A 26,276-nucleotide genomic window follows, 5' to 3' on the forward strand; every position below is an offset into this window, starting at 1 on the left:
CTTCTGGCAACTCCGCCGTCAGAGTGCCTGCTTACATGATTTTGTTGACCAGATTAACTGATTATTTTCTGTAGGGAGCATAATAAATGTATGAATTGCCACAATTTAGAAGTGTACCACGTAGTGTTCACTATTAAGGCCTTAGGGAACATGTGAACCAAATACAACACTGCCAGTCCCTTTGAAACGCATGCATCTGAAACACATGTATATTGTATATTTTTTAGAACTTGACAGGACTATACAAATAAATGGATGGCTTCAAGACCAAAGAAATTGATATCACATCTTTATTGTTAATTTTTTTTATACACTTCTAAACTCTTATCTGAACAAGTCCCAAACTTGTGCCCAAGAAAACAAAATCCACTCTCTCTTGCCACCAGAGATCAGCCGAGCCGCATATGCGGGCCAGTACTGCACTCTGGGATTGTAGTCACAGAAAAGACAAGGAAACAAAAAAATAAACATGATCTGCATCCTTGGAACACATCAGTAGCATCATACACAGCTATACGCATGTTTTTTGTTTTGCCAAAACGCAGATATGGATCTAGAGTGCGGTACAATTTGAATCTACATAAATAGACACAATGAACAGAAGAGGCGTGGCCAAGTTCAACCATCTCTGGATATGTCTCCGTACTTTCACATTTAAATAAACACAAAAACTCCACTTCTGCAAAGAACAATCCATCCAATAATAGAATCGATTGATTGCGCCATACGAGTCAACAGTTGGTTCCCTTTGTTTACAACTACAGTGCTTATTGGTCTAATTTGGATGGCAGTATGCCATACGTCAATGCTTTTTACATCAAGCAGAACATAAAGAAACAAAAACAATTATACAGCATTCAGACACTCCACCCAAGGGGAAACGGGGCTAGGTGAACTTGAAGCTAGCTCAAGACACTTGCATTCCCTCCACTGGCTAGGTCAGTAGTACAAATCCGAAGTGGACGATATGGCTTTTTTCATTGGCTGTACAGGAAGTCCTTGCGGTACTTGTATCAAAATCGAAGGCACATAACTGTTATATATTAGCAAATTACAGGCACATACATGGAGCTCAAAGCTTGGAAGACAGAAAATAAGTAAGCATAGAATTTTTTTTGCATGGCCAAGAGTCACACTGCAAAACACTAACTAAAGATATGGCCTTTCAAAGCAGAGGGGCGGTTTCCAAAAGGACTATGGTTTTAGTATCATAATCTTTTCATATTTAAATCCTAGACGCTGACATCGGTCTCTAGTGTGCACCGCCAGTGAAATTCATGCAAATTGTCCTTTTGTTATAAATTCCAAGCAACAGACAAAATGGCCACCGGTCACATCCCTCTCCGACCCCGAAGGACAAGATAGCCAAAACTCTTGATATCGGACCAAAACTCTTGATATCGGACCAAAACTCTTGATATCGGACCAACGTGTTCAAGCGATGGTTCTGGTTGGGCTTACAGCAAGTTCTGTCTGGCTAACATTTGAAATGAAACAAAAGTTCTAGTACTTTACGTACATCGTACACTGGGAGAAAGCAGACTTGGAGCGACAGAAGGCGGGTCACGGGAAACCGCTGGATGGATCCCCATGGCGATGATAGCTAGCGTGGGGGTTAGGGGGGTTTGTGGAAGAATGGGGGGGGGGGGTCAGGTACAGAAGGCCAGGCGGATGGGGTGGCCATAGAGGAGGTGGTGGGAGCGCTCCAGCACAGCCTGCCCAGCCAGCTCCTCGCTAGGGAAGGCTACGAGTGCCTCACCACTGCACTGGCCACTGAGGTTGTACAGGACAATGACGCCCTCTGGTGGAAGCTGTGGACACACAAAACAACGCACACACACAAGGATACACACCATCAATTTAAGGCTGAGTCATGTCAACATCAGGGGGCGCCAGAAAGCACAGAAGAAGCCTTGGGATCCGGAGGGAAAGACCCTTAACCAGTTGGGCAGGTGGTTAGGAAACTATAAGTAACCTAAACATCCAAGGCCATACAGAGACAAAAGCACGGGCCAATTAAGGGCAGACGACACATCTTGCACAATCGGTCACCAGTTTAGTACCATTCAAAGACGCTGGTTTGCATCACAATACTTTACTGATGAAGTTTAATCGAAATCTTGGCGTGTAACACCAACACTACACATGCAATGTGTAGTGTTATGTTTCAAGAGCATGAGGGAAATGCAGTATTCGACGACACAGCGAAGAAACTGTTCCAAGGAGAAATTACTTCAACAACAAAAAAAAGCCCTGTGTGTGCCCAATGATTAGTGTTCAAGGTGTACACATTCCAAGGTTAACATCAAAAGACGTTAACGTATTTTTTATCTTTTTTGTACAATATGCAATCTGTTTGTCTCGTCTGTTTGAAATGTGCGTTAAATTGATTGGCAGGTAAACGTAACCTGAAGGCTACAGGGCTCTAGGTTTATGGCTCAGACTCTGCAGCAACAAAATGAAATGTCAGATTACATCTCAAAAAGTGACCCTAGCCTTTCAGGTAGGGTTGCTTCAGGAGAAAGTAGGGAGAGGGGGGGTGAGGAGCAGAGGGTTATTTTATCAAAACAGAGTCTGGGGCTATCATGACAATGGCAAACGTTGCATATTGTACCTTTAATTAGTGGCCTGGTTTGGCCGGCCAGCAGGCCGAATCATATCACATCTACTACACCTTTAACCTAGACCATCCATGGGCTGTATAGACCTAGTGGAACACCGCTGGGTGCTCAAGGAAGCGAGGAGACAAGGAGACGAGGCGGTGAGGAGGCTCCCCTTACCTTGGAAAGGGTGGGGTGGGGGTCTAAAGACAGAGCCATTCTTTAGGCTGGATCAGACTCCTGGCCTGATCACTGAGCTGCCCCACGCCACTGAAGTCTTCAGGAGCATACTACACACACACACACACACACACACACACACACACAGTGACAGTCAGAATAACACACAGTGACACATTCATAGTGGCAGTCAGAATAACACACTTAGTGGTGGTAAGCCAACACACACACACACACACACACACAGGTGAGGGTGTAATGGAGACCCGTTGTGCTGGGAGAGCAGGTTTGTCACCCAGAGAGTGAAGAGTGAGAAAGTCAGTGAGGGAGGAGCAGTCACAGCCAAGAAACACTGAGAAAGTGTTCCTAACTCACTCTATCGCAGATAACATTACCACGGTTCAGCCAACAGTCAACACACAAGACTATTTAACATGGCAGGGAATAACTAGAGGGAGTTATTCCCACCAACTAAAGCACAGATCATCATCATCATCATCTTCACAATCACATCAACAAGGCAGAAATAAACCAATCAGTAGCGACCACCAGCTCCGTCTGTGGGATAAAGTCACGATCAACAGTACAATTATTTTATGGAGGGACCTGGGCGAAGAGAAGACCTCCTGCAAAGAGAAGCTCCTGTGCTGGTTTTCCTTTAACTTGAGGAACAAACAAGATCAATCACACATCAGCAAGTGGAGCAAATGAAAAATATCTATGAGAATACACGGGATGGGTGGACTAGTGGACGAGCATATTGCGTTCCTCAGAACCTAATTTTTCTAGTAGAAGTCACACCCCCCCCCCCCCCCCCCATCACCACGGTTACCGACCTGGTAGCCCTGGAAGAAGCTGAGGATGTCTTTGACCCCGGCGCTGTAGGGCAGCCCCTGCATGCGCACCAGGGAGCCGTGGGCTGACGCCATCATGGGGGAGGAGCCAGGGTGGGCGTGGTGGGCGTGGGCGGCGGCGGCGGCGGCCGCGTGGGCGTGGTGGGCGTGGGCGGCGGCGGCGGCCGCGCTGCCCGGGTGGTGGGACTGGGACACCGCCGAGGCCATGGCGCCGGGGGGGGCGGCGAAGTAGCCCACCGTGGAGGGAGAGACCGGGGGGCTGGTGGGGGAGGAGGAGACGAGAGAGGGTAGAAGGAAGGGAGGAACGGTAAACAGGAAAGAGAAGGCGAGATGTGAAGGACGAGGATGGACGGTGGGCACCGACTGACGCGTGTACTTTGGGCGTTGCACTGTGCTAACCAACACCAAACGAGTACATGATGCGTCTTAGCTCGCCGCGATGCACTGGTTCTCTGACTAGCACAGCTGCTACTACCTCATTGGTTTCAAAAGAGGACCGCCATCTTGAGTGGCCACCATCGCTGGTGTCAGAGTCCTAGGGCTACGGTTGCTACGGTGGAAACTTGAAACTGGTTTGAGCCATGCCGTATTAACAGCTCTGCAGTTGCTCCGATATTAATGACGTGTCTCCATTGTTCTCCGCATCCCCTGATGATGCTTCGCGTAGGCTCTGGAGGCTGAATAACACCACCTAGAGTTTGCATGGTGCAACCAGCATAATGCGATGCATGCAATAACACAGGCCAGTTAAAAACAGGCCTAAATGCCCATTGAGTGAGGACAGTTGCACTACCATAGCATGCATGGCCTCAAGATTCCCGTCCACACACACCTGGGATAGTAGGCAGTGTAGTTCATGTTCATGTAGAGGTGGGGCTGGGGGGGGTAGTAGGCCAGGGCGGGGGTGGGCGAGTGGCCGCTGTGCTGGGGCTGAGGTCGGGGGGACGCCATCAGGGGGGGCTGGTAGAGCCCCGCCTCCGACAACATGGCCGGACTGGGGAAGGCTCCGTAGGCGGTGGGGGGGGAGAGACCTTGGGAGAGAGAGAGACAGACAGACAGAGTGTTGATGGGATGGTGACACATTGTTCTGTAAAAGTCACCATTACCTGAGTCATTGAACCAAATAGAATAAATGAGGTCCCTAACCACATTAACGTCATAACAAATAGGTAAGGTGATGTAAATAGGTCTCCAACACAGGGCGCCATTTATACCTTCTGCCCAGACTACATGCTAGTGGCCTAACATGCATGGGAACTGCATGGTAATACTAAGTTCAATAAGTCAGCAGTGTTGGCCAGTACACACACACACACACACCTAACCTTAAACCCCAGAACACTGACCTTGTGTCGATCTGCCAAACTAGGGCTAGGCCCTTTGGCTATAGATAAGGATAACTGTTCAAACAAAGCCCTAACCCAAGAGGAAACATTTCACATTCTTGTTTTTGATATAGTGACAGCACCTTTTTATTGGGTAATAAAATGCTCTGAACGCTCTGAAAACTGATTTTAATAAGGATGTTAACTGACTTCATTTGCAATATTCGGCTCTATACATACACTGCCTGCAAATGTTTTACTGGTGTGTGTGCAAGAGGGATTCCGTTGGTCTGGACGGGGGGTATATCTAATCATCTCTCCTGCTCTACCGTTTAGAAAGAGAGCATGTGAACGATGAGGTCATAAACGGAACTCAAAGGGAACCAATGGGGAGAGGGGAAGGTGTTGCCCATTGGCGGAAAAATCCAAATCTAATCTGGAATACCGGGAAGAGATAGGGGGTGCGCCGAAAGAGCAAAGTACAGACGTGAGGACCGCAGCCCAGCCGCTAACAGAAACAAGACTGCTTGTGTTAACGCATGCGGCGAATGAAAGGCCGTAACATGAATCCGATAGCATTAAGGAATAGCAATAAACCCATGCAGTACTTCTGGCAACCAGACACACAGTTTGAGTCTGTTCCAACCAATCACAGCAGTTTGAAGATCAACCATACAAGACACACAACTACAACTACTTTTTTAAAACATTTGGGGTGCGAGAGTTGAATATACATGCTTGCAAGGCGGGGGGAGGGATGGGTGAGGAGGTGAGAGGGTGAGGAGGAAACCTACAGGGCAGCTTGCAGGGCGGGGGAGAGATGGGGGAGGAGAGGGTGAGGAGGAAACCTACAGGGCAGCTTGCAGGGCGGGGGAGAGAGGCCGCTGCGGTTGAGGGTCCCTCCCATCAGCACGATGCTCATCTCCTCCGTGGAGCACTGGAACACCTCCACGTAGCGGTCCTTCATGGTCTTCTTGTGGCACTTCTGGGCCACCATGAAGGCCTTGTCAGAGGACTTCATCTGGATGAAGGCGTCGCCCGAGGGACGGCCCTGGGAGGGAGGGAGGGGGGAGGGAGGTGGTGTTCATGTCACTAGATCGTCTACCGTCTAATCTAACCGCACAAAAGGTTCTGTGATCGAAACCCCACGACCAACTGAAGGCCTTCAAAAGATTTAAGTTATCTAATATTTGGATAAAGTATCTAGTATTTGGATAACTTCCTAAATAATAAATGTAAAAGAATAGCAGCTTGATATAATTATTTAATATCCGCAAATACATAGCACACGTCACATTAAGCTGGCAAATTAGGGTTATTAGTAATGGGGGATGTTTTTGATCAAACCACAAAATGAGCATTTCACATTAATTATAGTTTAACACCAGCAGTTTGCTATATTCATGTCACTCCTTCTCTTTGGTGTCATATTTTAACTTCATTTTAGTGACACAGGCATTTCAAAGTCATACATCGCTTTTAATTGTCACCTAATGTAAAACTACACAACCATCATATCCTCTGTCCCAGCCCATGGAGGGAGGGAGGGAGGGAGGGAGGGAGGGAGGGGTCAGGGGCTGACCTGCTGGTTGAGAACCATGTGGACTCCGTGCGGCTTGATGTCCACCGTGTGCTCCCCCATGAACTCCAGGATGTCTTCGATGGCGGCCGTGTAGGGCAGGCCACGCAGGCGCACGCAGTCCCGCGTGTTGGCCGTGGCCAGGAAGGGGGGCGTGGCCATAACTGGCAAAATGGGCGCCGGCGGCAGCGTGGAGATCAGCGGTGCTGACATGTAGCGATTCAGCACCTAGAGGGACAGAGGAGGACGTAATGGGTTTAATGTGATACATGTAGTCTCAGCAAAGAGAGAGGAGGATGTAATGGGTTTAATGTGATACATGTAGTCTCAGCACAGAGAGAGGAGGATGTAATGGGTTTAATGTGATACATGTAGTCTCAGCACAGAGAGAGAGGAGGACATAATGGGTTTAATGTGATACATGTAGTCTCAGCACAGAGAGAGGAGGATGTAATGGGTTTAATGTGATACATGTAGTCTCAGCACAGAGAGAGAGAGGAGGACGTAATGGGTTTAATGTGATACATGTAGTCTCAGCACAGAGAGAGAGAGGAGGATGTAATGGGTTTAATGTGATACATGTAGTAGTTTAGCCCCTTTAGAGTACGATTCATGGGTTTAATGAGTCTTATACAACACGTAGTTAAGCACCTTCAGAGAGGACGATATAATGCGTTGATTGCGATAATATGATACATGAAGTGGTTTAGCAGCTTCACAGTGTGGGATTCAACCCATTTAATGGGATTAGTGTACTGGTGTAGGTCGAGCCCTTCACAGGGAGGCACAGAACAACCGAATGTGTTCAGAAAAGTGCGTTCATGCCAAAAGTTAAGCTTAAAAGGGTTTGGCTGGTACGCCAAGACCCGCAGGTTCATTGTTAACATTGTCAATGTCTAGAAGTAAACCAGCGGTGAGTTTTACTCAACCTCCTCTCCCGGCGAGGTCTTGTACCATAAACGGCAGTTGGCGAAAATTGACATCCATTATATTCCAAAGAAATGTTAAGCAGCTCAAATAGCTCCATCTTTGATCGGTTTAGCCCAGGAAAATGCATACAAACTGCCCTGGCTAGCTAGCTTTATCCAATAGTGCCCACAAACAAACTAACCCACCCAAAGTTTAAATTCTCCGTTAGCTCGCCCCTGCGCCTGCTCACAGACTTGAGCCAAGTCTGAGAGGCGAGCAGATAGAATTATTGAGTGTAAAATATCTCGGTCATGAGCACTGAGGGGGAATATGGATCAAACTGTGGATTTGATACCGCTTCAACCCATCGGTAGCAAATGGACAAGCTCAGTGGGGAAATAGGTAAATATGTGTTCTGTGTGACAGTTTTGTTCCACGTTCAAGCCTTTATAACCTGGTAACTTGTTGATGCTGAATCAGAATCATCACACCGTCTATAAAATGGCAGCCACCATCTTCACAGAAACTAACTGCACACCTCAGTCTCCACGTCCGTGACCATGAATGTGGCGTGTAAACACACAAACAAAAATTCTGGATTTACCTGTTTCTGTGCACTATTGGAGGAGCCTACTTAGCCTGGGCAGTTATGGGAGCACTCGATGATTCAATGATTAGGAAAGTCATGGCTGATATACATCTGGACACAATGTCAACAACTAACCTGGGGTCTATAAAAACTGGCTAAACCCTTCAATACCTAAAAAGTCAATTGTACTACCTGTACACGTACAATTCTGTTCTTCCAACTCAGTCCTCCGGTAATCATGATACCTTGTGTGTACAGATTTTCCCAGCAGGAAAAAAGGAACCCTTCACACATCAAGTGCCAAGAAAAACATGAAGGGACTTCGCTGACTGATAAAACACATCATTTGAGAACAATGGCTAATCTTTCTTGATTCTTGAAAGGATTGGTCGTGTCTGTTTCTGCTTAAATAAAGAAAGTATATCTATGAACATGATTGAGGTTAATGGCATGTCAACAGCATACGGCTACTGTTGAAAGAAACAGATGTGTGCGCTTGGTATGGGGTCAGTTTCAAGTTTAGCTGTGCAAACATGAAATTTGCTGATTAAAAAAGCAAACACCAGGACTCTAGGCAGAAGGACTCTTTACATTTTCAACACACAATGCAATGGGGACAGCGAGAGGGCAGCTGTGGGCTCTGACCAAAACAAAAAGAAAGTGTCACTAGGCTAAAGAACGAACGACATCCAAAACCCTGCTTATGATTTTAACTTTTAAACCCACATTTCTACACCACTTATGGTGCCTCTAGACATATTGTCTGTATACCTTTGTAGTTTTAATCATGTGCCACTTCAGCTAGAGTAATGTCCTTTACATTGAGGCGTAACAGCCGAATGTCCTGTCTGGTGTTAGCAAAAGGACCGTCTTAACTCTTAAGTGACGTTGGGATTAGTAAAAACACCATCATTTTAAGTGACGTTGGGATTAGTAAAAACACCATCATCTTAAGTGACGTTGGGATTGGTAAAAACACCATCATCTATAGTGACTTCGGGGGTTAGTAAAAACACCATTGTCTTAAGTGACGTCGGGGGTTAGTAAAATACCATAATCTAAAGTCAGGTCTGATGTTAATAAAAATACCATCATCTTAAGTGTCGTTGGGGGCAAGTAAAACATACCAGCGTCTTCAGTCCTGTCTGATGTTAGTGAAAACACCATCACCTTAAGTGACTTTGGGGGTCAGGAAGTGAGCGTCTCACCTGCTGCACCTCGGCGGCGGTGCTCCGGAACAGCTCGATGTACCTCTTCCCCAGGATCTGCTTATGCTTGCGCAGGGCGTTCTGGGCGTACTCCTCACAGGAGAACAGCACAAAGGCGTCGCCCGACGGCCGGCCGTCGGGGTACTTGACGAAGAGCAGGCCCTCGGCGCCGTCCGTCACGGGGCTCTCGGGGCCCAGGAAGGAGAGCACGTCCTGGGGCGTAGCCGTGAAGGGGAGCCCCCTCATGCGGATGATCACCTGGTTCTCCTTGGACAGGAACTGGGCCACCTCGTTGGATGTGCCTGCGGGGGCCAACGGCTGGTTTTAATTACACCCCCTGCTTAACACCACCACCTTAACACTAACCACCACCCCATCATTTATTGCTTCACCAGGGAATAGAAGGACTAGCGCTTGAAAAATTATCAAGTACAGACATGAGACCAAACCGCACAAGATGGGAATTACTGTCACACAAGTGAAAATATCTTCTGCACGCATTTCTAAAGGGCAAATCAGTCGGCGTTAGGCATCCAACGCCCGTTGCCTGCACAACCTAAACAGCCCATGAACTAATCAGGCCTCAATTACCACAGAAACCACAGAACATGGCTGCTCAACTTTTGACAGAAAGGCTGCACCTTCAAAACAAGGGTGGGTCAGTCGGACAATATCTGGTCTCAATCTGAACATTCGTCTCCGTCCACTGCCCGCCTGAGTCCATTTATCTGATGCAGCTGTCTCCCCGGTCATGTCACACGCGGCCTGGCAGGTTCCCCGCTCTGCTGCCTGCTGGGCCCTGGCCGCAGAGGCCCTGGCCGCAGGGGGCCTTTGTCCCTTCACACCCCCTTTGTGTGAGCTCTGTGCTGGGCCTTTCACTGGCCCGGTGCCCCCCTATGTCCCCCATCCCCGCCACCACCCCACCTGGGGAAGGAAGCGTGTACCTGGAGAGAACAGGTGACTGGCTGTGGCCCAGGGGTCGAGTTTCCCTCCCTGCTGACCTACAGGGGCTGGGGGCTAAGGGGAGGGGCGGGGCTGCTAGAGGAAGGGATTGAGGTGGTGTAGAGGTGGGAGGGAAGGGAAGGGAAGGGGGGGGTGTTGTCTGACAAAGCGTGCTTTCTGTCCCTGGGGGATAGAGTGCCAGGGAGACGAGTGGATTGGACCAGAGCAACAGGAAGGAGAGTGACGCTTCAATGGAGAACTACTCTCTTTAAAGGGCCGACGGAGAGGGGCTCGAGTGGGTTTTGAAACGAGGGGGAAAAACTGTAACTGAAGGCACAATGCCTTGACTCTTCCGGGGAAGAGAGATGAAAAGGGAGAGAGACATGTACATAGAGAGGAAGGGAGGGTGGAAAAGAAAAAAAAACAACATGTGAAATCTGACCTCCAGCGATCTTAAGGAATTCCTCCCCGGTTGCCTTGTATACCTGATGGGGGAACAGGGAGAGAAACTACAGTAAGACACCCGACAGCAGAACCAAACTCAACCCTCGTTCCTTTGCATACACTCTCCATGGACACAACCTCTGACTTGAGCATAAGGTGGTGAAAAGATTCAGTTTTACTTGGATCCATATATTCGTGACCACTGCATTTCCTTTGCATCATAAATTGTCCTCAAGAAGAAACCGTGCATGGTAGTTATTTACAGACCTAAAATGGCCTCAAATGACCCCGGCATACATCATGTGGTAGCAGTACTAATCGTAAGTCTAGCTTGCAGATCCATAATGTAGGAATACTAGAATAGAACTGCCTCTAGTATTGTATAGACAGTATCAGTGAAGCAGTCGGGGGCCGTAAAGCGTCCACAGACCGGACGGTGTCCCGTGCAGGGTGAACCAACGTGGGGCTAGCGTACCTCGATGTAGCGGCTACCCATGTGGTGTTTGTGGCGCTCCAAGGCCAGGTCCCGGTGCTCCTCGTTCACGAAGCGAACCAACGCCTCCCCGTTCCTCCTGCCCTGTGCGTTCAGACACAGGGCCACCCCTCCTCTGAACAAACACACAGGATGCACTTTGACCTTCAAATTCTGTGTCATTTCGTTAGCAGTTGGTGAGACTTAAAATCTGGTTCAATCCATTGCTCCTTTTGTTAATTGCATGTTGACAATCGTGAATTCATTGCCCATCTCTGCGAGGCTGGTCAATCATTTAATGTAATATATTAACATATATATACACCAACTAGACCACTTTAGGACTTGGACCTTACAATTACAACACTTTCCTTTAAATGGATTGCATTTATAAAGTTATACGGAAATAGACATCTGTAAGTCGTAAGCTATATGACACAATGAGCACAAGAGGAACCTAGGATAAAACCAGTAACGTGCTGTCGTCCAGTCAACCTTGAAATGTCGTGGATTTTCTTATAAATGAATGTCTATTAAGTCACCATCCATCACTGAATGATGAGACACAATGGTGATTGAGCCTATGGCCCACTAATGAAAGCCCAGCATTTGCAGTTTCATGAATGTTTTGAACTGGTTGAGCATCACACAGTTTTCATCTCTGGTGAGAATTAGCGCTGAAATCTTTGAGATGGTCACGTAATGGCATAACATACTTGGCGATGTTGAGGCCTTTGAAGAAGCGGGCTATGTCCTGGTCTGAGGACTGCCATGGAAGGCCCCGTGCTCGGATCACAGTCTCACTGTCTACCGGATCTGTCTTGCTGCTTTGCCAAGGATTCAGAGAAAAAAAACAAGGAAGAGCGAGATTATCAGAATTTACAAATGTTAAATACATTAACCTGAGCTACCACAACCACAAGACTAATGGTAAAAGGGGAGATTTCTCTTCCATCACATTTTAGGGAGGGGTAGTAGTAGTAGTAGTAGTTATTTTTAGTTGTAGTTATAAAGTCCCGATCAGCAGTTAGATTGAGGGTTAAAATAATATTTTATCAATATCATTTTCTTAACATTTAATTATATATTGAACGCCCAACAGAATGAATTTTAAATAACTGTTTGCTCCACCTGCGTCAGTCAGCACATTGAGGTCAGTAAGTTGTGGTACAAATCAATAGTTTGCTCAATGGAGACGAGAATCCCAGACAAAGAGCCCACATCGCAGGTCCAGGGACGCCCACAGCAGGGTATTTACCACCCCTCGTAGAAGCGTGCTCATTCTCTAAAAGGCCACGGGCTGCCGGCAAATGACCCGGCGACAGCAGAGCCCGCTAAGCGCTTGATGGCAAAGTTGGCCAGCTTTTAATTACACACTTGTGGTTTCCTTGTTGCTGTAATCAATGCTAGGAGGCAGTAGCCTCGGGCCCAGGCGTCCAGGGGGATAACCAACCAGGCATGAGAAAGGTGGCGAGAGGGGCCCACCGGAGTGCAACCCAGCGTGGTCGGGTTTCACCGTGTCCCGGAGCAGAACCGCATACGTACCATGTGCCCGACTCAAACTTGTACTTCACCGACTCAAAGCAGGAGAATCGGTGGTCTGTAGGGGATGGATAAACAAAAAACGGGAAATAATGAAGGTCACATATAATAGTTCACACAGTCATCAAATCATGCATAAAACACATTTAAAAACACATATCAGGTTACACAATAATCGTTGCAATGCAAGTGGTTGGACTGCATTGTTGTCCTGAAAATGACACCACAGAGTTCTCCACTTAGCTGTTGTACAGGTTAGGCCAGTCTGCAGACTCCCTGCCACCTGTTATTGGGTGTTATACCCCACGAGATGAATGGTCACACCGGGTAATAAGGAGGTGGACAGACTGCAACCCTGACATTTACCCATTACTTCCCTCTAAAACACTGTCTGGTGTGGAGACAATGTGGCCCATCCCTTGTCTTTGTAAAGTATTAAAGGGGTTTGTTTGTTGTACTTATTATTACTTGTGTAAGATTTCCCCATGGATTTTCCCAGCTCTTTTACCATTGTCATGAGCAGGACAATGGTACTTTCATCTTCCATAGCGGTAGTGTTTGAATTTAAGTTGTCCCTTTAAATTAGAGTAAAATACATACCGTATATTGAAACACATTTCACCAAGTCAATTGAACATAATGCATCCACTTCATTGAGGGGTTTCCCCGTTCCCGAACAGGAAGTTGGAGCAGTGAGTGTGGCAGGTACGTACTGAGAGGCTCTGCCATGATGTGGAGTGCCAGCTGAACCATGTTCCTCACATCGAGCAGCCCGGACGCGTGCTCTGACACGTGCTCTTTTGAAAGACCCAGGTCTGCATCCTCACCGTTAAAGAAGGCAAAGCACTGAACACAAAATTGGACCACACACACACACACACACACACACACACACACACACACACACACACACACACACACACACACACACACACACACACACACACACACACACACACACACACACACACACACACACACACACACACACACACACACACACACACACACACACACACACACACACACGTTGAAAACATGGGAAGGATACACTCCAGCATGGAGGAGATATTGAGGTCCTCCCCAGGGCCGGCGTTTGGGCAGCATTTGTGGAACTCCTTCTGCAGGTCCACGAACGAAAAGAAACATTCCGGGAGCACGAGGTTCTGAAGGCAAAAGAGTCAGGGAAAAAAATACGGAGGCATTACAAAAACACTGATGCATTTTAATACAAGAATATAACAGAATGATATAATTCCCATTTACACAAGAGCATTAACCACCAAGTAAAATGGCCAAAACACGCAGTGTAATTTAAAGAAATTGACTAGTAAACACAGATGGTGAATAAAAATGATATTGAATAATGCAATGTTGGTAGTAAACCTGGAGTCAGTCAGAAGAAATTGATCAGTCTGATTTACAGATCACTTTCTTGTATGATTCTTGTGTAAATTGTATCATGTTTACGGAAATCAGCCGATAACCGTGCCATGCTGGGAAGAAGCAAACAATGGAGCGATACTGTCTCAGATCCCACAGTAGAATACACCATGAAGAGTGAAAGTGTAGTTTACAAGACGTTCATCAATGTGGCATTCTGGAGAAAGTGTGTTCTGGTGGTGAAGGTCATAGCGGTATAGCCTGTACCTTTTTGGACGCTTCCGGGTGGAGGGCCTGTCGGATGACCTGGGGGCCGTCAACACAGAGTGTGAAGGAATTCCTGCCAAGATCCTCCAACTCTGCCTGCACGGACTGCTGGAACTGCTCGAGGAACAGGGGAGAGGCAGGCAGGAGGGACAGAAACCAGGGTTAGGGCCCGTTCACACTGATTGAGGCGTTCTGGCAGAAATGCCAGCTCAAACACTCTTTTGAATGGACAATTTTTAGCAATCAACTTTTGAAGAAACGCAACCCGACATCACTCTGCGGTGGCCAAGGTAAGCCTGCGATCAGACCGGAAGACGCCCAAGGGAAGAAGAACCTTGTTTACCATGTAACATTAGCATTGTAGCATTGGGCTGTTACTGAAAACTCTGAAGATGGCAGAGGGACTGATTGCAGCCATGTTGTCCTTTCCCGACGCTGTGCAACCCCATCATGTGGGAACGGTTTAAGTTCACAACATGCTGGCACACGAACAAACCATGAAGTGACACTACCACATTGCCGCAGCAGTGACTGTGCGGTAACCACCACAACGCCTGATCCAGTGTGTATGAGCCCTTAGAGCGACGCTATGCTGCATAAAAATGAATACAAATAAAATGTACCAGTCAACATGAAGGAACTTCAACAATAATACCACATTCATTTTGTATTGTACCTTTTACAGTAGGAAATAAATCCCAAAATAAATACAGCGGCAACCAGGGATATCATATAGGATAAAAGATGAAATTGTATATACACCGGTACATAAAAAAAGATTGTTCGATTAACATTAGAATAACAATAGTTAGACATTGAGATATTGAAGAGATCGATTAATTCAAGGCTAAAGAACGGTTCAAAACAAACTAGTGTTTGGTATTAGGTCTGATCAAGGACATAAGGCCAGTTTAGTTTCCCCAGATAAAGAGCATGTTCAACAGGTTTAGCTTTTCCCCTGTGGGGGGGGGGAGGTGTGGGTGTGTGTGTGTGTGTGTGTGCAGTCAGACTACTCCTCCGTCCGTAGACAATATAGGCCAAATTTAGCGGAGCACAGAAGCCCATATTTTTCTGTGTTTAGCCCAAACGAGGCAGTTTTGAACGAGCCCCATTACCAGTGTTGTGTAAACCCCTCTAGTGGTGTTACACCATCAACAGAAAACGTCAACTCCACATCATCACTGTCCCTATATGACATTTGACACAAATTGCCTAGTTTTTAGATCACAGAGCTACACAGAAAAAAAAAGTGGGAACAGGTTAATCTGCAATTCTCAATTCAATGTGAATCGGAAATTGGATACAGCCCCAAAATTACAGGATGATAAACAGAGTATGATTTTACTCTGTATATGTTAAATGGTTAGATGTTGTTAAACATGTTAAATGTTGGGGCAATTATTTAATTACAAAATGACTGAATAAATGTCATTGAATATCGGTCATGCAATACAGAATAACGCAGGTGTATGTCCAGTGATTTATTTATTTTCCTAGAAATTAATATGATACAGTGGAGAAAAATAAAGGACTTGTAAAAAGGCAGCTTTTGTACTCCGCGGTGTAGTGTATGCGTATCGGCAGGCACACAGCGATCTTCTGGGACACTTTAATTATTGACAGATTGATGGGAGCATGGGGGTAATTTCAGTGGGCCATTGGCGATCTACCATCTATGACAGATTCCTCAGGCAGTCAGAGAGAATATTAAGTGTGCAGGTTGGAGCTTGCCGCTCCGAGAGACGCTGAAATGAAAGCAAGGCCCGTCGGGGCGGGGGGGGGGCTTCTACCTGCTCTGCAACAGGACAGCTGAGGTAGAACTACAACAACCAGCCAGAATATACCTAGGACATCAATCCGCAACAACTTCTCGCAAAATGTTTCATTCACTACACCGTACACCGAATCATTTAGATCAAATAACAGTGTTTGCAAATGAGCCACCTCGACTGCAAAAAAAGTGTGCTCATCCATAGTCCTCGTCCTCTAAAGCTGAAACATGGAGCCAGAGTCGTCATCGATGCCTGGGGATCCCCTTCCCACTACAGCCATGCTGACCTTACAGTCACCACTGCCAGCGAGTCACTTGTCCGTCTAAAAACACCGCACTGGCCACCGGCCAAGGAATGGCGAACCTGTCGAGTCGTGTGTCCCCGTCTGTCCAATAACTAGTGGACCAGCATGATGGGAACCCAGACCAACCCCCTGTTCACTGACACGCAAAACCACTGTGTGGTGTACTACGGGAACCCATATCAAAGTTTGAGAACCGGATGCATTCAAACAGAACACAACATAACATTCGGTAGGGAAGCATACCGCCTTTTTGAGTGCATGGTCTGTGTACCATCTACCTTTTCCAAGAATTAACGACCCAGGGCCCAAGTGGCCAAGGGTATCAGAGTATTAGCTATTTAACAATTGGCCGGTTAGAGCTAGGGGTCATAAAGTTCACTGTACCAAGAGTAGGATGGACAAGGAGGAGGAGGAGGCTTCCATTTAATGACCCAGGATTTCAGAAACCCGCTCCCTATGACCTGGTAGGAACACATTCTCTGCATGCATGAAAACTCCCCTCACAAACGTACAGTACTTTGACCAATACTCTCCTTACAAGCAACGCTTAAATTACCATTCAATTATTTAGCAGACACTTTAATCCAAAACGATTTTACACCGCATTCAGATGCAGGTCCTTCAGGAGTCGGTGAGGGAGGGAGTCGGGGCCGCCTGCTCCAGGATACCTGCTTGTGGTCTGCAGACATTTGGGATCCCAGTACCTCTTGGCTGGGAGGTGAACACACTGAACATTCCATTTTAAACCGTCGACACACTGACGGCAAATGTCATTGTACTAACAAACCTATTTTTTACTTTTTAATCAAGTTTTGTAAATGTCTCTAATACATTTAGACGACAGGACACCTAACCCAAGATCAGAGTGGTGTTTGCATGCAACTGTGAACGCTGCCACACCTTGTTCAAGCACTATAACCGGATTACCAACCAAAAGGTAAAAGACCTTTGAAAAGGTTGCGACACTCCTTGTGTCTTTCTCGCCTACTGTGTGTACGCCCGACCGCATAATAGAGCAGACAAACCATACATTATCCTGTTCTGCCCTTGCTAAATGTTCAACTGATGTCTTCCAGATGCTGTAATTATTTCTCTCATTATTTGTAACCAAACCATTTGGTGTCCAAAAAACAACTTGTCATTTCCAGCCACTAAGAGTTAACTATTGCAATGAAGTACATATATTCATTAACATACAACAATACTCTTAGCCAGGGACCCTTGTTTGATTGCCATGCCCAATCTAAAATGTAAAGTCACTTTGGTCAGGACATGAACCTTGACCTCCAAAACGATTAAACCATTATCAGGTCACGGCGATAGCATCAATAGTAAGCATCAACCAACCTTTGTATATATGTAATTGTCTGGAAAAGTCTTGCACTGTCAGATTCAATGGAAGGCATGGCTTTTGATGAGGAGGAAGACAGTCTTTGAACGTGGAGATTCATTGCTGCACAATAGGGAAGGGTTTGGGCCGATAACACGAAGGGTGAGCCAAATGACTCACCATTTAATTTTGAAACTTGCTGCTTCAGAGAACTGTAACAGCAGGGAATGTGAATCTGTGCAGGTAAAGAGAATTCTGTGATTGATGTGGGAGTAAACTAGTGGTTTAAAGAATAGAAGCATGGGTATTTAGGTTAATTTGGGCGAAAGTTAACCAAAATGTATTTCGTCCCTAAAGATAACTAATGACAATCTGCAATTTATGGCCACGGTCCACGGACACAGGTCAGTTTATTGGCCATAATAAAATATCCTTGTGAATACAACACCTTGGTGTATGTCCCAACAAAATGGTGTTTTACCATTTACAACTGATAGAAAAAACTGATAGTCGTATTTCAGATTACTGTCTCTTAAGTCTGTATTGGTTGGCTTTTGTGTGCTACAGACTAGATCTGGTATGTAATGGAATTCCTCTTATTTTCTGAATTAGCCTTTTTTTACATCCAATAAATGTAAGCTTTGGGAATGTTCCTTTGTGTTTCTTAGTTTACGGTTTAAGTGTGATCCTGAACATGATTGTCAGAGCTTTTGATAGACAAAGATATCGGAATGATCTGGCTCCTTCATAAATGAGAAACACAAATACAATACGGACTGTATTGTATTTGACTGCATCTTCAGTCCTTCTTTGAGGACTGAAGGAGCCAGGGGTCATTAAGAAAATGAAATGGAAGGAAAGATCACGGGAACCAGTCAAAGATCATTACCATTACCTTCTGTGAGTCATGGGAGAAGCTCTGTATCAGGTGCATCGAGTCTCAGGCTGCAACATGCTGCCGTTCTCGTGGCCTAAAGCAAAAGTCAGCCGAAGCTCCACACTGATACACGGGTGAAGAGGAGCCAGGCCCGCCCACGGAGCTCTGTCCTACCCCATGATGTTACTGATACTGAGCTACAGTTAACAGTTCCTCTGCCATGCTCGAAGTGGTCAACTTGTACCCTATAGAGTACACATCTACAAATCTGGTGTCAATGTATGTCTGATGTACGAAGAACTGAAGCGCACTTATTTCCTGCATACTATATCCCATGATGCATAGAGGGTTTCATTTTCCTCAGGAAGGGATGGTCAGGGTCTTTATGCTAATTAGTTGTCAAGGGATGACAGACAGGATCAGACACGTGTTGGCTTGTTTATGCGACCAAAACAAGTCACACTGATGGATTTCTGCTGCATAATTAGTGGCTGAATCCAACTCACTTGCTGCCTTACTTGATCCTTCAAAAGTGTACCAAGTAGTCTTTACCATAGAGGGATTGGGGAATGTATAAGTTAACAATTGAACTGATCCCAACCCCCGATGGCCCTTGTCAATCCACACAACTATCTCCAGCAGGTTAGCCATTCCTCCGACACTGCTTACACATGCTAGCTTCAATGCAACACTACACCACCTGATTGGTGAGGTTTGACTAAATGCCATTTATTATCCCTGGAGGGGTTGAATGCAGGTCTAGCGCCAACAAACATAATCCCTCCTGTTGTCATACATTAATAAATCTTTAACTGGAGAAAGACAAACAAAATAACCACATAAATCAACAACATGTGTACAGCATGGCCTCTCGCATGTCTGGGCTGTATCCTTCTTGTTGCGTCTTTTGAGTCAGTGTTTTTTTCTTAAGATTCATTGAATGGGGGCAGTCCAATCTGAAGAAGGTATTTGCCATTGCATTGGGTTAGTTTCATTGGAACTTCTTCCATTATAAACTCCAATGCCAAAGAGCCTGGATGAAAAGTTAGATTAACAACCTAATGCACATCATATAGGATGTAAAATTATATTTAATTGTACATCATAACCCAACAATGCTTCATTCATTAGAAATACCATGTGCAAGGGAAAGTGGAAATGGGAGACAAAAGCATGAAAGGTAAGAATTGATTACATGGGTTAATATTTGAAGGTTCTGCAAACAAACTCATCCATGTTGGTTTGAGATGTCACGCTTTGAAATAGGTCTATGGCAGGAAACTGTCACACCACAGTCCAGAAAAGACAGATCATTTTGTTGGAGCTTTTTCTTTTGCTTGACGAGCATATCAACCCAACGTTCATAATTAACCAAACGGTTGGATTGGATTCACACCTGCTCGCACATGTTTGAAATTAACTGCATAGATGGACTAATCTTGACTTTGAAATAACTCTGAAGTCATTCAAGATAATAGCAGCTCTTCAACAACTACCAAAACAAAGGAGGAGGCACGGCAGATGCCTCGTCCATTGAGCAAAAGAGTGTCAGCCAATAATGAGGTTAGGGTGGCGGAAAAACACGTTTGGTGACCTACGCAATTCTGTCAAAACAACCCGAGTCACAAGAAGGAACCAGGATCCACATCCTGGTCCCATCTTAAAGCGATGTGAATCAACTCATTCTGCCTTTGGCAAAACGACCTTGGTACATAGGCCTATACAATACCCACCCACTCCCACTCTTTATGTAGGCTACCCGATGTCTATTCTTTCTATCGGTCTTCCATTGGTGCGTTCCCACTTCCCAGGCAAACATTCCGTCTTCCAGAGTTCTGTAGCGTGCATCAGTCTGGGGCAAGACTAGACCTGCGACTGCGCTCCCTCTATCTCCCTACAGCCCCAGGGCTAGCCCATCCTAGCTCTTAAACCATTTTTAAACCGTCAGCAATGTTAAACCGTAAGACGAACGCCAATCTTCACATTGGTGAGACATGGTTCTCAAGAAATAAACAAACGTTGCAAAGCAAAAAACAACGCGTGGAATCGGAATACAACACAAAAGCGTGCATTGGCATTTTGACATTGATTGAACGGTCTGGTTGGTTTAATTGGCAGTTGGTCTCACCTGTTGCAGAACCTTGTCCAGGGGGTCGGCCTTGGTGAGGTCGTCCACAATCAGGTCCGTCTCTTCCTTACACTCGTCTGTCAACTCCAAAGTGTCTGGCTTGACGAGACATCTATGAAGTTTGCCGACCTGAGAAGGGATTTGATTGATTCATGGAACGTAACATCATTGTTGGACAAATGTTATATCCATACGTCATCATTGAATCTTCAATTCAATTAGGATACTACTACTAGGCGCACTACTACCGACCACCATTTCAGGAAATTGACTTTCCGGGTCAAACAATTGACAATTATAGTTGAAGAAACAAAAACTTAATTGTCAAAGACAGGCGAGGACGTTTACCCAAAAAGGTATGCGTTCTTGTGAAATGTTACAATATTATAACCCCCCCACCATGAGTCTGAAACTATGTTGCGGCACACATTGTAGAGGAGGAGCATTTTCAAAAAGCACATTAGCTCTGTGTGAAATCTGAGGTCGAAATGTGTGTAGAGTGCGGACAGTGTCAGAAAGCACACCTTGTTGCGTTAAAGTCATCTGTCAAACATATACATCCACATACAAGGTAGATAAGACAACAATGCCACAAACATTTAGCTACACAAAGAGACCTGTACAAAGGGCCAGAAAGGTTCGTACCTTTTTCTCATGTAGATCCACAATTTGCCACACCAAGAGAATTATTTCCCTTTCATCCGAACCCAGTTTACCCCCATTTGCACCAGCTGTTGCCCCAAAGAACACCACCAGAGTATCACTGTGCGAAGCCATCAGGGACCACAAGGGTAAAAACTACAATTAAAGCAAAGATCAAATAAAAATAACACGAGGGTTCACCTTTTTCCAAGTGATAAGTAGAGCGAACAAAAGATCTGGAAACTCAATCGTAAGTAAACGGGAGACAGAAAAGAGATTATTTTTCAAAGGAGACACGAGAGTTTTTGTTCAAAGACTCTACCTGTTCCAAAACTTGAGAATGTTCTATCCAGAGATACTGGTTTAACTGGTAAAGAAGAAGGGTGGAAATCCGTGTTGCTTTTACACGCACTCCATAGCAAGCCCCGGAGGTTTTTTTCACTGCTCGCTATTTTTTCCCCCTGAGTTACCTGTATGGCTCTGACTCCAATCGGAGAGCAGTCCCATGGGAGCCTGCCATTGGCTACTCTGCAAAGGTGAGGGCGGGACACTGTGGTGTATACAGTGCAGTCATTGGTTAGGTATGTAATGTAGGAAGTAAAGCAGGCCTATAGGATATTGTATAGTCCAACAGAGTAAACCCATGGGATACAATTCAATGTAGGCCTAATACAAGAAATATTGATGCGTTAAAGGGAATATAAACAGTGAGTAAATCAAGGCATGTTACAATATTGTAAGACGGCGTGTTATAGCCTCTACGGTGAGTCATAACGATCGATGGCACATATTTTGATATTTTTACCATTTAAGGGACTTAACCCAACCCTCGTCTGTTGCTGTCCATTGCACCTCCCTTTCATCTCCGTGCCTCCCTCTAAATTCCGTCGTTAAGGATACCAAAATCGGTCTGCTCATTTGAATATTGGTTTAGCTTTAGAGCAGTTCAGTGGGGGCTTTCTGTCCAGTACTGGGCCTAAACACTTGGTGGCACTAGAAACGGAGTCTCTGTCCATAGGGCAAATGCCTTTTTTGTTTACATGCATAATACAACTAAAATGTCAGTCACTGATCGATAAATCAGGTACGATTATAAAATACAACTTTGTGTGTGTGTGTGTGTGTGTGTGTGTGTGTGTGTGTGTGTGTGTGTGTGTGTGTGTGTGTGTGTGTGTGTGAGTTTGTGTGTGATAATATGTTAGAATATTATGGTATTGCATAGATTATACTAAACTATACGATACCATAAAATTGTATTGCATAGTTTATTTCAGTATAGTAGTCTGTAGATAATGTATGGTATACGATTGTATTGTTTGTATCGGATTGCATTGTATAATATAGTATAGTATAGTATATTATGGTATTATTTAGTATATTATTGTACAATGTACTAAAGTGTAGTATAGTATACTATAGTATAATATAGTATATTATACTATTGTAGTGTCTTGAATAGTATAGTAGTAGAATATAGGCTATAGTAGTAATGTTGGCTATAATGTAGTATAGCAGGCCTGTATTAAAGTAAGGTTAGTATTTTATTGCATTGTATTGGAAAATACTGATAGGATTTGAAATTGTTATTACTGTGTGCATATTATTGTGTGCATATTGGCCACAAGTCTCAGACACAAGAACACCATTTTTTGATCATAACGAAAGGACCTTTGTACAAAGTGAGAGACGTATTAGTTTGAGAAACCTTTAATATATTTGGTATGCTTAATATATGGTATATAATATATGCAGACATAACACAGAGTTATATGCGATCATGACTGATCTCCTTGTCTTCCAGTGAAGCGCTTCTACCTGGGGTTTCTTTGCCCTCACTTCTTTTTTTATCTCGCACATTTAGGCGATCACTTTCTTTGTCCTGCAAGTCGTTTTTTCCCATGCTAAGGGTGGCTCCGTGGTGGGCAAATAATTCTATACATTAGGAAATAACAGATGAAAACGATTCCATTGGCCATGCATAGATGGATTTTAGTGGTTGAATAGCTTTCCTGTCATTCCCGACACAGGAACTTTACAAGCATCGTTGCCACATTGCTCCAATGAACCTGGCTGGCTCATTGCTTGGTTTATGCAGACCATTACAGCTTTGAACAATGTGTAATCACCCAGTGGTGGATAGCAGAAGTTTAGGATGTCCTAATAGTAGAATGGTATGGGAACAAACATGGAGGTCAGAAACGCTTCCACCGCTGTTGGAGATTAGACACAAACATACACATGTAACTGTTTTCCCACTAGACACTACCCTTAAGGTGATAAAGTGAAGTGAGCTGTTCTTAAAGAAGTTATATTTTGTGTTATCATTAAAAATATAAAGAATTTACAGTTCTTTAAAACACCCAATTATTTGGTGTATTTTTTACTAAGTATTATTACTATCTCTTTATTTTTTACGTTTAATTTTTTGCTCACATGACTTTGGCCAAGAGAAATGCATAATTCCGCTTTTTACTGCTCTCCAAAGGAAGGACAACCAGTCTTTCATTGGGCAATTTCAGCATGAAAGGAAGTAGAAAACATGACTGTTGCTGTGCCTGTCACAGTAATGCAATCACGTTTCAACTTAACTTAACTTAAACTTAACAGCAGCATATTATTATTATTACTATACAATTGAAGACACAGTCCGTTTGCATATACAGAATAGCCAATGTCTGAATTCATATAAAGTAATGATAAAACTGTAAAAAAAACAACATTATAATCAACAATATGGCTGCTATAGCATCACATTGGAGGTTATGGTTCCTCAAAACAAGAGCCTTGCAAATTAGGGCGATGACAGCAAAAGGATGGTACAAATATAGCCTTAAATGACACAATGAACCAACTCTTTGCAATATGTATTCTTTTAAATTATAAACTTAAATTCAATTAAAAAATGTAATCAGTATATACATACATACTTATTTTTCATGAATGCAAAATAAAAACAAGAGTAAGCATATAAATATAATATCCATTCACAAAACAACTTAATTTTCATCAAGGCTATTTACAAAAACAAAGGATTTCATTCATTCACAATTCTTGTAAACTTTTTGTCGACAATAACCAAAAAGGAATCCAAATAGCAATACCCCAAATAATACACACATTGTCACAAACTCACCACTTTTGAACCAGACTTTTTCACACATTTACATACACGTCTATCTGTCGCTCCAGAGAACACCGAGAGCTGCTGGTCTGGTTGCTCTTGCTCTTGGACACAAAGGACATCTCTCGGTTGTTCTCCCCTGGGGACGTGCTGGAGATGTGGTGGAACAGCTTCTGGATGCCCGTCTCCCTCAGAGAGCTCCTGAACGATCGCGCTGCAAACATGTACAGCATGGGGTTGACCGTGCTGCTGATGAAGACCAAGGCTCCGGCCACGAAGGTCATGGTGTTCCCTGCGCTCTCTAGGCGCTGGGACGCGGCCGGGTGGGACCCCTTGATGGCGAGCTGCACCAGTGTCAGGATGTTCCCCGCGTGATGCGGCGTCCAGCACACAGTGAACACCACCACCACGCTGCAGATCAGCAAGGTGGACTTGCGTTTGGACTTCAGGGTCATCTGAGCAATGCGGCTGCAGAGGCAGCTGTAGCAGACCACCAATACAGCGAGGGGCACCACGAATCCCAACAGCGTCTCAAGCAGCAGGAAAAGAACCTGCTGGCCATCAGAGGCGTACTCCCGGTACAAACACTGCATCTCGCCTGGTTCCCCATCCAAGACCTGGGTGGGGAGGACAGGCAAGCTCAGCAGGAAGGCAGCGGTCCAAAGCACCAGCAGCACTTTGCTCAGGGCTTTTTTCCTCTTCCAGTCGGCCGAGGCGAAGGGGTGGCGCACGGCCAGGAAACGCTCCACGCTCATGGTGGTGATGAGGAAGACGCTGCTGAACATGCAGGCGTTGATGACAAAGACCATGGCCTTGCAGGAAGCCTTGCCGAACACCCAGGAGAAGGCCAGGCTGTAGATCCACAATGGGAGGGTGATGAGGATGAGCAGGTCCGCCACAGCCAGGTTGAGGATGAGGATGACGGTGTGCGAGTGCTTCTTGACGTGCCTCAGGATGGTCCAGATGACCAGGAGGTTCCCCGGAGCCCCGACCAAGAAGGACAGGCCCAGGATCACACAGCACACGGTTGTTCCACTGGATATATCCTCGAATTCCATGTCTTCTGAAGAGGGCGAAGCCATCGCTTGTCTCAAGCTACATCTGTGTATAAATGTATGTGTATGTGTGTGTACGCATGTGCGGTCTAGTGTCCTCATACAAAAAGTGCTGTCCAAGCAAGCCTCCACTTCCTTCTGAGCCTTGAGCGGACAGGAAGTAGGTGTTTCACAGGTTTTTTAGAGAGGCAGAGATCCAGTGACTCATCCATCAAGCTTTTGAGTCACGAAAAAGAAAATAGGCACTAATGTTTAATTTATCTAAAATACAAAGGTCAATGTTCAATAGGATACATTTGTTTCAAGAATAGATCCTGTTGTACGATTGTACATTTCTTCTGGTTGATTTAAAGCTGGAAAATTACAAAAGCAAGGTTTTTTCTACGTAGTTATTTATTTGAGAATACACGCCCAGTTACAGCTGATGGTAATGGGTGTCGTAAGACATTGGGTATTTACAACACACAATATTAGGGGGAGTAACACATTCCAGAAAGGAATAAAATACTTTTTGAAAAAGTCAAAATCTCTTGAAGGTACACCAGTTCCTTCTTTTTCTCCCCTCAACAAAAATTAACTTGGCTCTTACAGAAACATGTTATGTGGCATGGTTACTATAGTATATGGCACAGAGGAAATACAGATCATCTGTGTTTTTCATTTCAATTGAGGTTACACAATCCTACCAATCGTAACAACTCTGACTTCATGAGAGTTGAGACAGTTAATTGGATGCAGTATTATTACCCTTAC

The 26,276-nt window shown here is 45.1% G+C and overlaps 2 protein-coding genes across 2 annotated transcripts; both read right to left on the reverse strand.

Moving 5' to 3' along the window:
* Nucleotides 1–273: 273 nt before the first annotated feature.
* On the reverse strand, nt 274–21,825 carry esrp2 (epithelial splicing regulatory protein 2). The gene is made up of 15 exons (XM_060071028.1): nt 21,351–21,825; nt 20,706–20,834; nt 14,295–14,408; nt 13,696–13,810; nt 13,358–13,459; nt 12,648–12,702; nt 11,819–11,929; nt 11,106–11,238; nt 10,629–10,671; nt 9,245–9,546; nt 6,542–6,766; nt 5,812–6,010; nt 4,467–4,665; nt 3,617–3,893; nt 274–1,811 (listed from the first exon to the last, which is right to left on the reverse strand). Exons 1-15 carry the CDS (start codon nt 21,480–21,482, stop codon nt 1,650–1,652), a joined length of 2,298 nt encoding a protein of 765 aa, XP_059927011.1. The 5' UTR covers nt 21,483–21,825; the 3' UTR covers nt 274–1,649.
* Nucleotides 21,826–23,038: 1,213 nt separating this feature from the next.
* Nucleotides 23,039–26,128, reverse strand: si:dkey-148a17.6 (uncharacterized protein LOC108190685 homolog). Its single transcript, XM_060071025.1, has one exon. The coding sequence runs from the start codon at nt 25,623–25,625 to the stop codon at nt 24,501–24,503; it is 1,125 nt and encodes a 374-aa protein (XP_059927008.1). The 5' UTR covers nt 25,626–26,128; the 3' UTR covers nt 23,039–24,500.
* Nucleotides 26,129–26,276: the final 148 nt, after the last annotated feature.

Source organism: Gadus macrocephalus, chromosome 14 (assembly GCF_031168955.1).
Source record: "Gadus macrocephalus chromosome 14, ASM3116895v1".
Classification (NCBI taxonomy): Eukaryota; Metazoa; Chordata; class Actinopteri; order Gadiformes; family Gadidae; genus Gadus; species Gadus macrocephalus.